The following is a 19,027-nucleotide window of genomic DNA, read 5'->3' on the forward strand; positions in this document are numbered from 1 at the left end:
GTAGGTGGAGAGGAGGCAGACAGGTCAAAGAGGCGGGGATGGAGCCAGTAAAGGTGAGCCTCCCCCTCTCTCCCTATTTATTTCAGAACTCTCTTCCCCTCCCCCATTTCTGAAGAAGGGTCTAGGCCCGAAACATCAGCCTTCCTGCTCCTCTGATGCTGCTTGGCCTGCTGTGTTCATCCAGCTCTACACCTTGTTATCTCAGATTCTCTAGCATCTGCAGTTCCTACTATCCCAGCACAATCTGTTCACTGTTTTATATTATCACACAAAATTAAAGTATGAATAGTAAACTCTATATATAAAAACGGAAACTTTCGATTCTTATGTTTTTTTTTGTCAGGCTTAGGTGATGTCAGCACTAGGAGCCTGTGTCTGTCAAGGAGGCTGGACTGAGTTAAGCTGTTCATGGCTCTGAGTACCTCACAACTCACTGAAAAGTCCCTGCTCAGAGTCATCTAACTGTGAGCCTGTCCTCATTGATTGCATGTATTGAATATGAATTGGTGTTCGGTCTGTTCACCTTATTGTGAATAAAACAATTGAACAATTTGAACCAAAGCTTGCATCATCTAATGCAAATTCAGCCAGCCTTTGAAAAGATGATAGAAATACATGCAAAAGATATGAAGATCCAATCCAAATAACATGGTGCTTAATTTCTCTTGTTATAGCTAGGGATCCAATATCACAGAGATATAGCATATAGTGCAACCATAGGGTAAATATGGGGCAATATGAGCCAATTATCACAATGGATAGAAGTTGAATCACCAAACCCAAGAAGATATTTATACAAGACATTTAATAATAGAATTTATTTATACATTTATATATATATATATATATATATATAAAGCAATAGCTATTTCTGAGATGGAAAGTATAAACTGATTAAGAACTTCATAAGAACAGGAAACTAGAAGCAGGAGTATCCAAGTCAGCCCTTGAGCCTGCTTGGCTATTTACTACAATCATGGCTGACCTCCTGTCAGCCTCAACTCCATTATCCTGCCTGTTTCCGTAACCCTGTCATCCATTATTAATTAAAAATCCATCTGCTCCTTAAATTTATTCAGCATCCTGGCATCCACTGCACTCTGGTTCTGTGAATTCTAGAGATTGACGACCTTTTGAGACATGTAATTCCTCCTCATCTCTGCCACCTGCCACCCCTTAGCCTAAGACTATGTTCTCTTGTTCTGGATTGCCTCACAAGGGGAAGCATCTGCTCTATATTTACTTTATCAATTCCTTTTAGCATCTTATATACGTCAATTAGATCTCCTCTCATTCTTTAAGCCCAGAGTACCAGACTAAACTGTTCAATCCCTCCTCATAAGACAAGCCTTTTGTTGAACAATCAATGCTTGGGAATGAGATAAAAACTGTGATGTAATTGACCAGTCCAAGTAGTTTATCTACATAGTAATGGATGTCTAAGAAAGAGTAATGACTTAAACAGAAAGCATTTTCATTTATGTCACTCTTTTTCATGCCACCATAAAAAATGTCAGTTTTTACAGTCAATGGACATCTTTCAAAGTGCAGTCAAGATATTCACAAACAGCAAGCACAAATGTAGGTCAAGCAGTCCCCTACTTAGTGCAAGAGAATAAATGAGCAGATAACATCTCTTTTCATGGTGTTCATTAAAAACTGTTGATGAAGACTTACGAGAACTCTCTGTTCTTCTTCAAATAGTGCCATCCGACTGTTTGTATGTCTTTGTGAAGGCAAGTAGGCCTCAATATCATATAAAGCCACAAAGCTTTACAGTCTGGCCTCTTCTTCAAAAAATGGAGATTAAAGGTTTTGGCAAGTTAGCCAATAGAAAACAGACACTTAAGAATAAGCTATGAGGCATTGTATAATCAAGAAATACAAAGGATGGTCACAGATTGTGAGAGTAACATCTTACAACCTTGCCATAATATGATTTCTCTTATCACAATACGAATCTCCTTTATAAATATTTTTCTAGCATATCCACAAACATTGCTCCCCCTGAGTAGCCTTGAGAAAATATAGCTTGCTGGGCTTAATGCTTAATTAATAGTCAATCCAGTAACATGCACTATAAGTACATGCAGTTCTTTTGATCAATATCCTGACACTGGGCATACTACCGAGTTTCTCTATTAACAGTACTCTGTGGCTGAACCTAAAATTAACTCAATGCACCTCAACTCACTAAACTTCAATGGCATCTCCATTTCCCTTGTGAATGTAAACACTAAGACCAACAACAGCAACGATGCAATGGGAACAACATTATTTCCAAGTCCCACACCATCGTGACTTGGAAATATATTGCATTCTTTCCTTGTCATTGTGTCAGATTCATGGAATTCCCTGCCTATAAACCACTGTGGGAGAACTTTCACCATAACAACTACAGTACTGCAAATAGAAAGTTCTCCATCTCTTTATCAGGATAGCCATCTACGGATGGAAATTAAATCCCATGAACAAATAGGTCAGTTGGCAGAGCAGCAGCTTCAATTTCCAAAACAGTGCTGACAAAGCTGTTGAGTTTTGGTCCATTCTGTCTGAGTTTAGTCCACAAATAGAGTACCATGACAGAATTTGATTCCAGACCTTCTGACTTACTCGTTTTAGGGTCACAACTGCCTTGACCCATTTTATGTTGAAGGCACATTCTTTTCTACAGCATTGCCTCACAATTTGATCAGTGCAGTTTTCTCACATCTAAAATTTGTCGTGCTCTATGTAAATGATGGGAATGGTTGGTAAAACGTCTGTTTTTAACTCATTCCTAAAAAGTGGTTTATGCTCAGTGCTTAAGTAGTCTGATTGCCATTTCTGTAACAGAATGGGGAGAGAGACATCATTTGAATTATTTTATTTTATTAACCTGGTCCTGGTTATTTTGACCTGCTTCAGAAATTTGTAAAGATGATGGTGATCTGTGGTTACTCTGATACTTGTTGTAAATTATGTAGCTATCTAGGTGTACTATACAATTGCTGAAATCAACCACATTCTGGCTTTGTCAGCCTCTGAAAATTAATCTCTGAAAGATTGCCAGGCTAGTTTCAAAGCCAACGGGCTTGACTTTGCTCTAATATAAGCCATCAGGGGTGACAAAGGCTGGGTTTTCTCTCAACCTTTGGTTGTGCAGTCATGCTAGTATCTTTTTAAAGGGCTGGTATTACTGAAGGAGCCCAAGTGGTCCACCTGAACTCTAAAATCCCCAAAGTTTGGAATTGGGAATGAACCTGTTCCGGTTACATACCAAGAGCAAGTGTAGAGCTGTTTTGATCCATCTCACTTTGGGGCTAGTGCAAAGGGGGAACTAGCTGCTGTGGCTAGGCCCAGTTATATGTTGTCCAGCATGTGCTGTGTTTCCTGCCTGACCTGGTCTGGCTAGTCAAGGCTCAGCTGAATTGGGGGGTGGGTTGGGTGAGTTCTCCCACATCTGCACCATGGAATGTTACTGGTACCCACCCCAATTAATCCCTGTAGAATTCTTTAAATTTACTGAACTGGGTGGCCATGCTATCCCGCTGCTCTTTGACGATGAGTGCTAACCAAGCATTTAAGAGTAAGAATCTGGTGCCTGCCAGCCTGGCAACTGGGGTAGCCTCCAGTTCCTCCTTCTCAATCGACTTCTCCTGGCTGCTCTCAGATGTATCCACTTTCTGGTAGACACTCATTGATTGGCTGGGCCCTGTGTTTAATCTGTTCTACCTGCACTTTCACTTCTCTTGTGGTAGTCACACACACGGTCGAACTTCAGAGTTACTAACTTGACCTGTTATATTCCTCTGAGGAGGGTTCATTCCCATCCTGTCCCATTCTGTCATTCAGGTGCCTGGCTCCTGCTCCACTGGCCTGCAACACTTCAATTAGGTGAAGCTCCTCCCTTACTATATCACAAGCTCCCTGCTCTCCTGCTAAGGTCAGAAGGAAAGTGCTGGCTAACCAAAACTGCTCATCCTCCACCAGGGGCATGGACTTCTTTCCCTTTAAGTTTTTCTGGTTCCAGAACTTGCTGCAGCCTTGTTCTCTCCCATATGGTCAGAGATACCCTTGTCTGTAGGAGTTCAGCAGGCCACAGCAGGTCTGCCTTGGAGCTCATCCACGGAATAAGGCAGCTTGTTCACCAACTCTGTGTCATTTTGGGGACCTCTTGGATCTTCCTCCCAATTCAGAAAAGCTTGCAGTTAAATATTCCAGCAGGAGTCAGGACTCCAGGCAATAAAGGCAGAAACAAGTCCTGGCTCAAGGTGTCCAAGGCCTGCCTGGACCATTTTACCACGGGCAGGCAATTAACAGGTGGGATTGAGAGCCCCAGCGATGGTGCACAAAGGGTGGTCTTTGCCAGGTAGTGCGCCTAAAAGAGCACTCTATTCCCCCCCACTTCAGCACCTACGACCTCTCTGGTCCCCACTTCAAATCCCCTTAAATTTCAGAGATGCTACTTTTTCTCACCTACTGGTTTCATTTTCCCATGCAATGGCAGGACCTCCTGATGGAGGTAAAATGGAGGAGGAAAGTGACCTTTAATTGACCTCATCTTTGGTGCAAATAGTCTCCCTATGGGTGGATCACATGTCATCTTTCCCCCCATTGGCTGCAGGAAGGTATTGAGCATTCCCCAGATACTATCCCACTTTCTAGCCAGTCCCCAAAGGACATGGAAAATTCTGGTTGTACACCGCCCTTCCCCAAACCTTCTATCTCCTTTAATAGTTTCAATTTCTATGAATCTATATGACAATTTTATCTTCCATTTATTCTGGGCAAGATTAATTTTAATATAAAACAAAGAATTGCAGATGCTGGAGATCTGAAACAAAAACAGAAAATGTTGGTGGAACTCAGCAGGTTTGGCAGCTTCTATGGGGAGAAAGCACAGTTAACATTTCCAGTCCAGGGTGACTCTTCATCAGAACTGGATTAATCTTAATTTTGTTTTATTTGTTTTCCAGTCTTTGAGTTCTTTCCTTTTCCTGTTCTATTTGTACACTGAACATAAGAATATTGTCAACATTGTTCAATCCCAAAGCATTTCATTTAGACAACTCTTTTATGTAAATTCAAATCTTTTAATGCTACGATATTCTCTCTAATTAATAGCATTCCACCCATTGCTCATGCTTCATCCTTCCTAAATATTATAATACAAAGTTTAAGGAAGCTTGTTGGATTTTGTTCGGTTATTACTTATATAGCAGGATTTTCCATCTAATCAATGCACCATCATTGTCTGGGCTTTTATATGAAGAATAAATACTTGAATGAGATAATGAGGGGCCAATGAAGCATTAGATTCAGTGTTACAAGAGAGGGGAGAGAGTGGGAGAAAACATTCAATGGTTAGTAAGTAAACAAGATAAATTATAAGCCTGATTGTAGTCTTTCTCTTCCAAATACCTCGATTATGTTGAAGAACATTGTTTCACATTCAGAGTACAGATATGGACCATTACCTACATACTTTTACCCTAACAGAAACCTTTGTGGCAAAGATCATCAGTGTACTCAACATATCGTATATGCGATTTGTGTCTAACAGTAAATCCCTGATCTAAACCAAACCACAATGGACTGTTCAAAGTAGTGAGCAGTGAACAAAAACTTCTCCGAAGAAAGCAAAGAAGATTGAATTCAAGGTATGATCGTACTGAGGCAGCCATCATTCTCCCAGCAGCGGGTCGAAAGGTGATATTGCCAGGGGGTCATGAACATCACCTGCCCACCCACTCAGCTGAGGATTGTGTGACAGAATGAGGAAGGAATAGAAAATAACATACCGCAGCTGTGATAACATCTGAAGCACGCTATAAGTGGACGGCACTGAAATTGGTAACCTTCGCAGGAAAGGATCTAAAGGCTTTATGACTCCAACAGTTTCTGTGATTTTCCGTGCCACAGGCATGCATCATTTATGCAATTATTTCTGTTTAAGTCTTGATATTCCATTGAAATTGACTGTAACTGGTCAGCCATCTAGTGGTTGACAGTGGTGAGAAAATTGCCACTTAATGTGGTTTCAAACCATGTAACAACAGTGAAGCATTCTGTACTTAAACTTGCAAAACAAGATTTCAGATTAAATTACAAACTTGACATTTCCCTCCCTTTCAGTTGTTCTTATTTACTGTTTTTCAAAGTAAATTTTTTTTTTGAATTAACTACTTCATCTGTGGCATTGATGTTTGGAAGTTGTGGGAACCATTTTTCACAGCTTAGCTAATGTTGAAGCAAACTCCTCATAATATAAATAAGCCTATTTCTGGGTGTGCCACATGAAGAGTAGCATAAGACAGCATTTTGGAAATTGATAAAAAAGAGTAATTCAGTCACTATCATTTATAAAAGGCAGTGATGGAATATACTTAAGAAGAAAGCACTGATTTACAGTAGGAAGTTCACCCATTTTGATTTTCAAATGGACACTAATTTTAGCAACCTGTATCCATTTACAGGCAAAGTTAAAATCACTGTGCTCTCAGGGGTCTGGTCTGCTTATTAGAGATAGACAACTGGTGGTGGTTTAATCTGAGGGTCATCACACCTTAGATGAGGTTGAGAAGTTGGGAACTTCATGGTAACCCCAACCAGTTACAGGAACGGAACCTGCGTTGTTGGTATAGTTACATTTCAAACCAGCTATCCAGCTAACTGAGCTAACCAGTCCCAAATAAGAATCTACAACTCCATAAGTAGGGACAAAATGTGGAGATAAAAATAGTTATTTAAATAATGACAGCAACTGTACCTTTATGTCATGCCTACTTTGCTTTCCCAACCTGTCCATGTCCCATGGGTTGGGAAATGGGCTTGCAGCAGAATTTCTTCGCTGCATCCAGGGAAATGTTGCAAATAGATCATTTTTACCTCTGGACTCTCATGCACTTTCATGCAAAAACTTCTTTCTTTTAAAAAAAAATTGTTCTAAAGGATGTGGAAGTTACTGGCAAATCTTACATTGGTTGCTCATCCCTAATTGCCCTGAGCGGTCGTGAGCTGGCTTCTCGAATTGCAGCAGTCATGCTTATAGAATCCCTCCAGTGTGGAAACAGGCCATTCGGCCCAACAAGTCCACACTGACTCTCCGAAGAGCATCCCACACAGGGTTACCCACCACACCCTATGGTAATGGTTATACCAGCTAACCTGCACATCTTTGGACTGCGGGTAGAAACCTGTGCAGACACGGGGAGAATGTACAAATTCCACAGACAGTCGCCTGAGGCAGGAATTGAGCCCGGGTCCCTGGTGCTATGAGGCAGCAGTGCTAAGCACTGAGCCTCCGTGTAATTGCGAGTACATCCATTGTGCTATTGAGGGGAGAGTTCCAGCATTTTATAACACACCAGAGATAGAATTGATTCTCGGCTAAGACTATTAGTTGGAGTTCAATTAGTGTTGGGCTGATTTTTTGTAAGGTACAGCCTCTGGCGTAAAAGATTGTTGGCACGGTAACAACACATGGGCAAAAGTTAGGGCGGGTGGGTGATCTGGGACGATGCCAGTTTTATACCCTGAGAGATCCATCCAAGAGGTTGTGATGAAGTCAAAGGTTTTAACTCTGCTCACACTTTCTTCAACATTGTCATCATTTTCCTCTGTTCCCCTCCCCAGCTGGTTTAAAAGCAATTCACGCAGGATCAGGACTCAAATGAAGGGCCGAATGGCCTATTCTCAGCCAAATTGGTCAACATGGGGTGTGACAGGGGTCGAAGGGGTTAATGTAGGCGCGCAGTCGGCGAAGGGCAGGATTAGATTTCTTGCACTGACATGCTTTAACTTATTTTTTATATGGGGAAAGTATGCTGACAGGCAGTGAGGTAAGAGCGCACAGAGACTGCCTCTAGGCATCAACCACCTTTTTATTGCACTTCCAGCCTCTGAATCTGCGACCACTTTCATCCTCAGAAAAGTAGCTCCACATTCAAAAGGCGCAGGTTTTTTTTCACCCCCGAAAGTTTTGTGAGCAGAAAGCGCATTGGTGCTTATTAAATACTTTTTTATATATAAAAATCAAAAAGGACGTTTTGTTGTCTGGACTACTATTCTCTTCGGAAAAAAAAACTGGGAAGTTTATTCCTCGACTTCTTAAAGACTTTTATGCTCAAGCAACTTTTTTTTAGTAGAGAGAGGAAACACAAAGCAAAAAAAAAGAAAATGCACGTTTGCTGCAGCAAGTTGCTTCACCGGAGCTGTCAGAAATCTAGGCGAGTTTGGAGTCTATCAGGGCTGTTCGTGTTTCTGTCCTTCGTGCACGTCCTACTGTTGGGACCCAACTCTGCCTACGAGTCCAACCAGGATTACTATGACCAGTATCAAGAGGAGGAAGAAAAAGAGGTAAAGGTGAAGCCTATTACATTTTAACGTTCCATCTTTCCAGCTCGCTGGAATTGTAGTTTGTATCTTGCTGGATTTGAGCCCATTGACCCGTTTATTGAGGAGCCTGTCGATGCAGAATAACATTGCTCGTGGCACCGAAGGAGTTTGTTTTGCAACAGGGCAGGGTTTTAAGGAACTGCGGTTAAGAATCGATTTCGTTACCAGATACACGGTGATTGCGGGGTGTTTGGCTGTTCTCCAGCTCTGTCGCCCACCTGTTTGCTGTGGGGTCTGACTGTCCCAAAAATCTGACACAGTAAATACCTGAGCAACATTCTCCATCCTGCCTTGGGTACAGAATCGTTTAGCACAGGGAGAAACCTTTCAGCCCATTGTCCACCCATTAGTAAACTCATTCTATTCGTCCCATTCCCTCTATTCTTCTCCTGTGAGTCCTGCAAATTTTTCGTCTGGAAATGTATACACAATTCCCATGATCTGAAGTGAAATCCCCAATACGGGGACGGAAAGGCAGGAATCACTAACCATTCTCTGACTACCCTCTTGATGAGTGACCAAAGAGAGAACTGGCTCCAGTTGGCAGATACCTGATTGTGTGCAGGCTGCATGACAGACTGCAGACTTAAAATTCCGAATGATGATTAGGCCAGGCTACAGTTGTCATCGAATAAGCATTGTGTCATTGGCTTGCATGCATATTTTTGGCTGGCTCACTTCTAAAATTTTCATAATTATCAGGTAGTTCAAGACAGAGCCCATTGCTCAAATTCCATAAATTTGTCAGTAATTTCCTTTTAGCCCTAGTACTGTAATTGAACACAGGAGACCTAAAACAATCCTTAATGGACACATTTATTTCGATATGCGTGGATTTTAATGTCCAAATAAAATGCACAACAGAATTCTCATGTTACATTCTTATTCTCCCTTTGTGTTTGATGCTTGGGACCTCTGATTTACAACTACAGCAATAACAACTTGTGTTTGTATTGTACTTTTAATACTGTTAAACATTCAAAGTTGCTTCAGAAGAAGTTTAGAATGACCGAATCACACATTGATTTTATTAATAAGGATTTCTGTCAGTGTTACTCAATTCACAGTCTATCATTTTAATTTTCTTTAAATTTCCTAAAGGTGAGCATATCAACTGTTTTCTTCTTTCTGAGATTGTTATCAGTATCTGTAGTTTGGCCCATGTGTCAAGGTGCAAACAATAAGCTATTAAATAAAATTAAAATCCTGTAGGATTAATGTGCAACTTTAGGTTGGAGAGGGAATTGGTTGCATACTCATGGAAGGATGTTATTAATGGTAGTGACACATGGGGTTGATTTGGAGGGGTTACGTGAGCAAGAATTAGTGTGACGGCATTAACTCTTCACAATCTGTACTAATGATTGGGAAAAAGGCTTTGGAGGAAATGTATGTAAGCTGATGAATCATATAAAGATTTGTGTGGGTGTCAGGACCTGCTGTAAGAAAAATAAATTACAACCAGATCAAGATCAGGAAATCAGCCTGTGTCTCTCAGATGTAATTTAACATAGCTAAATGTAGGGTTATGCATGTGAATTTGGCTAATGGTAAGAGTGTGTACACAATGCAGGATTATGAATTTAAGGCAAAAGTATAGAGAAAGATCCAAGTGTCCATGAACTGTTAAAGGTCTATAGCCAGTGCTATGAAGTTACAGCAAAAGCTTGAGTGTTAAGACAATACCTAACAAGATGTTGTCCTAGTGTCAAAATTTAATTCGGTCACAGTGACAGTTCTGTGATTAGTTTTGTTCCCCTCACTTGTCAAGTGTTAAAGTTAATCCAATGAAAAGCTATCGACCTAAAATGTTAGCTCGGCTCTGTCCGCAGTGGCTGACAGATTTATGGAATATTTTCAGCATTTTCCATCTCTAATGTAAGTAATAGAGAGGCCCGAGTGAAGGTACAGAAGAGACTGATGCCTTATTTAAAACTAGTTATCAGAATGTATTTAAAAAGCCATGTATTTTTATGGTTGGAAGGTATAGGCATCAAGCAAATTGTATTGAAGATATTAAAGTATTGAAGAGATTAAGTGCAATCAATATAGGTAGACTGAATTTTTTTTAAAAAGTAGGAGGAATCAAGATATATGGGGAAAAGTTATGAAAAGTTATTTTCACAAGGATCATTGATCATTGTTGTAAGTTTTCGGCTTATCAATGAATGCAGATTTATTTTAAGCATTTAAAAGGGAGTTGGATAAGTCCCTACAGTGGCATGTATTGCAGTTTACAGAAGTTGATGAGATATCGACTGTTTTCCAATCATTGTGAGGTCAAAGTCCAAATTTCCAGCTTGTTAGACCCTAAACTGGACAACTTTTTTTCTGTGTTTTTGTCTCTCCTAAGAGATAATGTATCTCCTACTGGATACTAAGATTGTCCTTGACAGTATGATACAAGCTCACGGACCAAAGACCAATTTTTCCTGTCTATCATTTTTGGGCAGTTGCAAGTACTTATCACAGTCTGCAATTATGTCTATTTGTACTTAATGTATAGAGCTGAATTGTGGAGTCTGAATCTGGGTATGCAATTTAGTTCTCTCAAACTCAGTTCATGTAGAGTTTCAATTTACTTTTGAGAGGCAATAGCAAGATTTTTCCCTGAACTGGAATACATGTGCTGGCAGAGTTCATTGACATTGGAAGTTTGTCAACATGCTTTGAACAGGAAATAATGCACAACATTCAGAAGATAGCAGCAAATATTTGAATATTTATAAAGAGAAAATTCTAAAATTATAAAATACATTCAGATCCAACTGGATGTTTCCAACCTAATTTAACAACTTGTCATTCAAATGAACTGTCATACGTCTTAATTGCAGAGTTAGTCATTTATCTTTACAGAATCAACAATTCAATTTTTCAGAATGGTCTGTAAAATTATAACTGAGGGGTTTTGTGTTAAATAATTTGTAGAATGTTGATATTTGGAGTTGGTAAGTGTTCTTGTTTTATATATTATGAGAGCGAATGGGTGATACAGGAGAATCTTTGGTAATAAATACTTTTCTGTTTCCGCTGTTCCATATTTGAATTTGTTCTTGCTGTTTTCTTCACTTTTTGCTCTGTTTCTGTCTCAATGAATATTTATTCTTCACATAACCTTTTAAAACTCCTTTTTTGTTTAATACTTTCCCATATTACAATAATAACTGTACAATAGTACATTGTTGATGGTAAAGCCATGTGAGATGTATTGAGGTCATAAGTGGTGCTTTACTAATGGAGGTTCATTTTATTTTTGAGTATTTTTCTATTTCAGAAAGTGTTTGTGTGTTGCTGATCATTATTATATTCGCATTTCCAGTTTGGAAGAGACTATTTGGGTATTACAGCATCTCTTTATGAACATTCTCCAAAACATTAAGGTTTTAAACTATTCTACCTGTGGAGTGTGATTGACTGTAAAATGTTTCTTGTCCATTTATGTACAGTTGTGTGCCTTCTTGATGTGTGCATATTCTACAGTTTCCTCTTTGTGTCAGTTAATTTGTAAATAAAATTGTTTTTTTTTTGCCTATTTGCATGCTGATTGTAGTAGATAATATAGCTGATTAATGTAAAGAAAAAAATCAGGATTTTTAAGTATATTGGAGAGGCTGGTCCATTTCATACATAGTTTCATGTACTTTTTTCTCCTCCATGTAAAGCCTTTCACAACCTCACAATGTCAAAAAGCATTTCACAGCTAATTAAGTTCTTTTGATGAATACTTACTGATGTAGGAAATGTGACAGCCAATTTGAGTGCAACAAGGTTCTACAAACAGCAGCATGATGATGACCAGATGTTCTTAGTTTTTAAATGTGCTGTTGGTTGAGGAATAACTTTGGCTAGACACTGGGGCCAACTCCTCAGTTCCTGTTTAAACTTTGTCATGGATCTTTTATGTTCATGCAAGAGGACAGTTTGATTTAACGACCCATTTGAAAGATGGCGTGGCTATTGTTACACTGGAGTCTCAGTCTAAATTTCGTGCTTGGATATTTGAACCCCTAACCTTTTGGCTCAGAGTGCTAGTGGGCCGTGGGTGACTTATCAGTTCCATCCACACTTTGCTTAAAATCTTTTGCAAAAGTTTTAATAACACCTGTACATGGGGCACATGTGTAATTGACATTTAGTTTCTTGTATGCCACCACACATCAACTGTGAAACCAGATGCCAAAGTTATGCACTTGAAATTAATACCTCATTACCCAGGAATGCAACTACAAGAGGAAAGACTGATGACTGCCAGTGCCACTAAAAAGTAGAAAGATGAAAAATATTCAAGGTAACAAGGCAAATTAGAGAAAGATACATGCACAGCAGCAATGGAAACGTATGTTATAATGCATATTACAAGAAATATCTTTAAGCATGCGCATCTTGACTATGTTGCTCTAAGATTCAATAAAGTGTTAGATATAACACGTTTTTCTTCCTGGCCTCCGGTCTCACACAGGCAATAAGACAAATATCAGAAACTCACCATATGGGGAACTTGCATGAATACAACACAAATGGGTATTTTGTAAACCTGGAAATATCATTACTAAAAAATTTTAAATTTGTCTTGCATCCAACCCTTTACTACATGTAGAAGCTGTCATATTAAATTGTACTTTGTTGCATGGGTATGTAATTATAATGACCTTAATCAGTCTCTTTTAAATCAGTTCGAATCAATGAAAAAATAAATTAATGTGGGTACAAAGTACATTGACTTATACTTTAGAATGCCAAGAGGGATCATTATCAAAAGTCCAATCGTTATTTTCATTATGATCCAATTATATCCTCAGTAGCAATGAATATGTATGTAACAAATATCCTGTTCACTGCCTTTGATTTTGTTTTGGTTTTGATTTTCTACTCTATGCTTATCTAAATTAGTGAAGTTTGAATATTTTCTCATTTTTGCATGCCCATTTGCATTAAGTATCATTTTATTAAGGAATAAAATTCTCCATTGCGCTTCTTTAGTCCTATCTGAAAAAAATGACCATTGTCGTGGATAAACCCTTGTGTTCTCTCAGCTTAATACATTTTGTAGCGTACCCACAAATAAACCAGGGAACTGTCTGTAACTTAATTCACCTGATAGTTTTATCATATCCTACTCTTTGGAAAGACACAGAATTATATTACACCAGATTTTCACTAATGAAAAGTGGATGTAACATAAGGTATTTTTACAGTGATTGTGAAGCTTAGCGAGTACCTTTATATAATCGAAAATAAGTTCACAGTTGCTTCAAGTGTCAAGTCCTTAACATATTTCAACAACGGCTCCAGAGAGACTTAGAAATTTAAACAGGATTGTCATTCCGTGAATGCAAATGTATTTTAACTGCTTACGTCCAGTGACACAATGAAAAAAGTTGTACTAAATCTTCAGCAGAATGATTTATTTTGAACACAGATTCCTCATGTTTCTCCTGATTAGTGCAACCCCACTAAATAATTTGCCATAATAATTTCCCAAATTGCTCATTAATTTCTAAGGTTGCTTCTGTGCTTTGTGACACGAAATGTATAAAATGGTAATCTAGGTGATTTTTGTTTAAATTTGGAAGTTGTCGTGTTCTCTTACAAATGTTTTGTGTGTTTAAATTTCTTTCTTTGTTGTCTTATCAGATCCATTAATCCAATGGATTTTTTTTAATAAAGATGGTAGTGAGAAGAATTAGATTCAATTCTTAAGATGATATTATACAGCAAGAGTTATATAAGGAATATTTCTTTTATATTTATTTTACATTCAAAAGATTATTAACACCATAGACTCTTCAAATGTTCTAGTGTGCATTTTTATTAATCTCATTTCCTAGAACCTTGATCCTAAATCAGAAGCTTGTGGATTTGAACGTACATCTTGGTGTAAGACACTGTCAGATATGTGTGGTCACCTATTCTATAAAATCTTATGTTGCTTGGCATCAAGTTCTACTTGATTAGCTCCTGTGGAGCTCCTTCAGAGAGCATGCTAAACTAAAGGTGCTATGTAAATGCAAGTTATTGTTGTTCCTGCTGTCTAACTACCTGATATTCTTCTTTTGTTGTTGTCCAACATTGCTGGAGTAGTTGTCTTTCAGATGAGGTGGACCAAATCTCTGGACTCAGGGAGAGCCTAGAAAATGACAAATGTAAATTTAAGAACCAAAGGAGGCAGAAGATAAGAACCTGTGGGCTAGTTAGCCTGACCTTGGTCATTGGTAAGATTTTAGAATCCATTAGTAAGGATGAGATTTGTGGAATATTTGGAAGTGCATGGTGAAATGGGGCTGAGTCAGCACAGCTTCATCAATGGGAGGTCGTGCCTGACAAATTTGTTAGAATTCTTGAGGAGGTAACGAGCAAGTCAGACAAAGGAGACCCAGTGGGCGTGATCAATTTGGACTTCCAGAAGACCCTTAACAAGGTGATGCACTGAAGGCTGCTAAATAAGATGATTTCATGGTGTTAGGGGAAAGGTACTGGCATGGATAGAGGATTGGCTGACTGGCAGAAAGCAGAGAATACGTAAAAATGTTCTTTTTCAGGATGCAACCAGTGCCTAGTGGAGTTCTGCAGGGATCTGTGTCATGACCATAACTATTTACATTATACATTAACAATCTGGATGAAGGAACTGAGGGCATTTTTGCTAAATTTGCAGATTCCACAAAGACAACTGGTGAGACAGGTAGTGTTGAGAAAGTGAGGAGGTTGCAGAGGGACTTGAACAGGCTATGAGAGTGGGCAAAGAAGTGGCAAATGGAATACAAAATGGGAAAGTGTGAGCTTATGGACTTTGGTAGGAAGAATAGAGGCATAGTCTATTTTCTAAATGGAAAAGGCTTCAAAATCCTAGTTCAGGATTCTCTTAAGGTTAACATGTAGGTTCAGTTGGCAATTAGGAAGACAAATGCAATGTTAGCATCCATTTTAAGACTGTATAAGGCTCTGGTCAGACTGCATGTGCAATATTGTGAGCAGTTTTGGGCCCCATATCTAAGGAAGAATGTGCTGGTATTGGAGAGGTTAGAGAAATTTCACAAGAATAATCCAGGGAAGAAAGGCTTGTCACATGAGGAATGGTTGAGGACTTTGGGTCTGTACTTGATGGAGTTTAGAAAGACGAGGGGTGATCTTATTGAAACTTATAGAATACTGTGAGCCATGGATAGTGTAGATGTGGAGAAGATGTTTCCACAAGCCAGAGAGACTAGGACCTGAAAACACAGCCTCAGAGTGAAGGGGCAATCCTTGAGAACCGAGATGAGGAGGAATTTCTCCAGCCAGAGGATGGTGATTCTGTGGAAATCATTGCTGCAGAGAGCTGTGGAGGCCAGTCATTTAGTGTATTTAAGTCAGAGATAGGTTCTTGATTGGTAAGGGGATCAAGCATTACTGGAAGAAGGCAGGAGAATGGGGTTGAGAAACATATCAGCCATGATTGAACTGTGGAGCAGACTCAATGGGCCAAATAGCCTAATTCTGCTCCCATATTATGAGGCCTTATGTGCCTATCCTTGAGGACATTAAAGATCTTATGGCACGTTTCAAATAGAGACCAATAGCTTTTTAGGCATTCCAGCTGGCATTCCTCCCTCAATCAGACTACCAAAAAGCAGTTTATTCAGTTGTCTTACTTTTGAATGCATTGAAGGGGTCGCAGATCATCAATACTATAGAATAGGAGAAAGTCTGCGAGAATTCAGATCTTCAATGTCAAGGAGTCACACATAGATTTTTCAATAAATATTTGTCAGTGATGACAGGTTGCAATTTTCTTTTTTATCGACGAAGTGTTGGGGACAACAAATATGACACACCCACCGCTGAGATACTTTGACCTATTGTTCACCAATTAGCCAGGCAGAGCTCAGGTCAATTTCTCAAGCCTCAGCATTGGCCTCCCAGATTGCTGGAAGCAGCTGCCAATCAGAGGCCAGAAGCTTCTGGATCCTAAAGACCACCAACTGAGACCATCTCTGTTAGGGACCCAAAGGTGAGGTAAGTAACTTTTTTCTTCTTGTTGTGAGGTAGGGTCATGGGGAGATAGAGTTGAGGGTGGAGTGTGGTGAGATTGGAGGTATGAGTGGGGTTGTGGTTTTCACGGACCACTCTTTGTCTCCCGCCCTTGCCTCTGATAGCAGCAAGTTTGTGCAATCGGAGCCCCCATTACCCCCAACCAACAGGCTGGTGATACTGGTTTCCCAGTCAGGATACTAACCTCTTCTGCTACCTACCAGGAAGCTGTGGATGACAAAGGGACAGTTATCTCTCCAGGGCCAACTTTCCCAGTTATTTCCCCTTCTCACACCTCCAGGGAGGAGAAAATTCTACCCATGGAGTGACATGAAATACTTGCATTGACTGATCTATTCCTTACTTTGCTTGTTATGCCTGTCTAATGTTATAATTGCTATTTAATGGTCATTACCCTTTATTTCCTGTTATGTATTAAGTTGCTGTTAAGTTTCATTCTATATCCCACCTGCCTCATTGATTGCCTTCTCCAGGGGCAGATATGTAACACCCCTCAATTCTATTACTTCTCAGAATATTCTGATTTTTTTTTTCCTTTATTCAAAAGGTGAGCATTAATTACCACATTACACGTTCAACCTAAGGCAGAATCTCTGTTTGGTTTTGGTAATCATAAATATTTGATTTATTTTTATTCAATAATGGGATGAGGGCTTCGCTGGCCAGGCAGCATTTATTGCCCATCCCTAATTGCCCAGAGAGCAGTTCAGAGACAACCACATTGGTGTGGGTCTGGAGTCACATGTAGGCCAGACCAGGTAAAGATGGCAGTTTCCTTCCCTAAAGGGCGTTAGTGAACCAGATGGATTTTTCCTCAACAATCAATTCATGGTCATCATTAGATTCTTTAAGTCCAGATTTCTTTTTGTTGAATTCAAATTCCACCATCTGCTGTGGTGGTATTCGAATCCAGGTCCCCAGAATGTTATCTGGGTGTCTGGATTAACAATCCAGCAATTAACCACTAGGCCATCACCTCCCCTCCAGATCAATCTGCTAGATGTAGAACCCATACTGTATGTACTTTCAAACAAACCTGAATTGTTTGCTTTAGTGCTGTAATGTCATGTTAACCAGCCCATCATTCCTTGGAATATACTCATGACCTTTCTCTTTAAACTAAATTGGAATAACTTTAGCTACTATCCAATCTTGAAGTACTATCTCTGGATTTAACAAGCTGCAAAAGATTTTCAGCCAAATATATTTTTCCTCTCATATTCTGAAGTATTCTTGGATACATTTTACTTGGCTCATATGCCTTATTGATATTCCAGCACGCTAACTTTTGAGTGACCATTTCATTACTGCCTTCCATTTCCTGCATGAAATCAAAGCATCTGGTTTCTTTCAATTACCAGAAAGAGCACCAGTCGTTTTCTACAGAGAAAACTACGGAGAAGAAAATCATAAAATTCTTAACTTATTATTTTGTTCTCTTACACCTTTAATACTCCGCCTGTTGTAAAATGGCACCACAATTCTATTGTTTCAAATATTCCTTCATTTTTTTTGTCTTTATCTTTCTGTCATTTCAAATTACCAACTTAATTTCTCATTTATTTTGGTTCATTTTTGAAACTTTTCTCCTTTGATATTTTTAAAATGTGTTAATTTTAATTGCTTAACATCATTTTATATCTGTTTTCGTCTAAATTGGAAACTGGCCTCCTGAATTAAATTATCATTTCTGTTCAGATTATTTGAATATTCTTGACATACCTTGTATTTTCTCTCATGGGCTTAAAGTTGTTTTTTTTTGTTATATTGTTTGATTTTTTTAAAAAAAAATTGTAGATCAAATAGTCAGAAATTTCCTGGCTTCATTCACCTTTTTATTAAGTACGTTTTTAAAACTAAAAACGGAAGAACGCGGAGAACAAAACATAGGCAGTTCATCTAATGGAACCCATTCCTTCCAAAGAATACTTTTGCTTATAATGATCTCGAATTGTGTCTTTGGTTGCCTGGATCCTAAGCTCTTGAATTCTCTTTCTAAACCTCCCTGCCCCTCTACTTCACACTGTATTTCCATTTAAATCTCTCTTAAACCCTAGTTGTTTGACTAAGCTTCTGGTCACACGTGGGCTCAGTGGCAATTTTTCCTTAATAATAGTCTGCTGAAGAACCTCAGATATTTCACTTTGTTAAAAATGATATATGAATGCATATTGTTATAGCTGCTGTCTGCCTGTGCAGCATCCTGTGCTCTGATTCTTTTTTTCTCTCTGAGATCAATAGATCAAGAACATCTTATTTTTTTAAGAAAAAAATCAAAATTCCAGTTATTACTAAAACAATGAAGATTCCACATTTAAAACATGAAGTTTTACTTTACAAGATTCAAACAAAATAAACACTAAGAAAAATACCTATACTGTAATATCCAGAATTGCCACAACTTGAACATTAGAGGCAAATTGCAATTGCTTATAAACTTTCAGTTACATATTAAATAGCAGGTATAAAATAAGCCCGACCTTACAGATTGATTTGGCAGTCCATATCATATCTATGTCACCAGGTTCGGTCTCAAGCTACTTTAAAACTGTTTTCCTCCCAGAAAGATTCATCTCTCCTCCTGGTATACAGCCTGATTTCCGACTGACAGCTGTGT

At 38.9% G+C, this 19,027-nt stretch overlaps 1 protein-coding gene across 2 annotated transcripts in view; it reads left to right on the forward strand.

Moving 5' to 3' along the window:
- The first annotated feature begins 7,857 nt into the window (after nt 1-7,857).
- The window catches only part of LOC109935795 (vascular endothelial growth factor C-like), a 69,161-nt gene continuing 57,991 nt past the window's right edge, over nt 7,858-19,027 (forward strand). For both annotated transcript variants that reach the window (XM_048604055.1, XM_048604056.1), the window contains exon 1: nt 7,858-8,340. In XM_048604055.1, coding sequence (XP_048460012.1) covers nt 8,104-8,340 — 237 coding nt within the window. In that variant the 5' untranslated portion in view covers nt 7,858-8,103. The remainder of the gene's footprint in view (nt 8,341-19,027) is intronic.

The sequence above is a fragment of the Rhincodon typus genome, chromosome 12 (genome assembly GCF_021869965.1).
Source record: "Rhincodon typus isolate 14 chromosome 12, sRhiTyp1.1, whole genome shotgun sequence".
NCBI lineage: Eukaryota > Metazoa > Chordata > Chondrichthyes > Orectolobiformes > Rhincodontidae > Rhincodon > Rhincodon typus.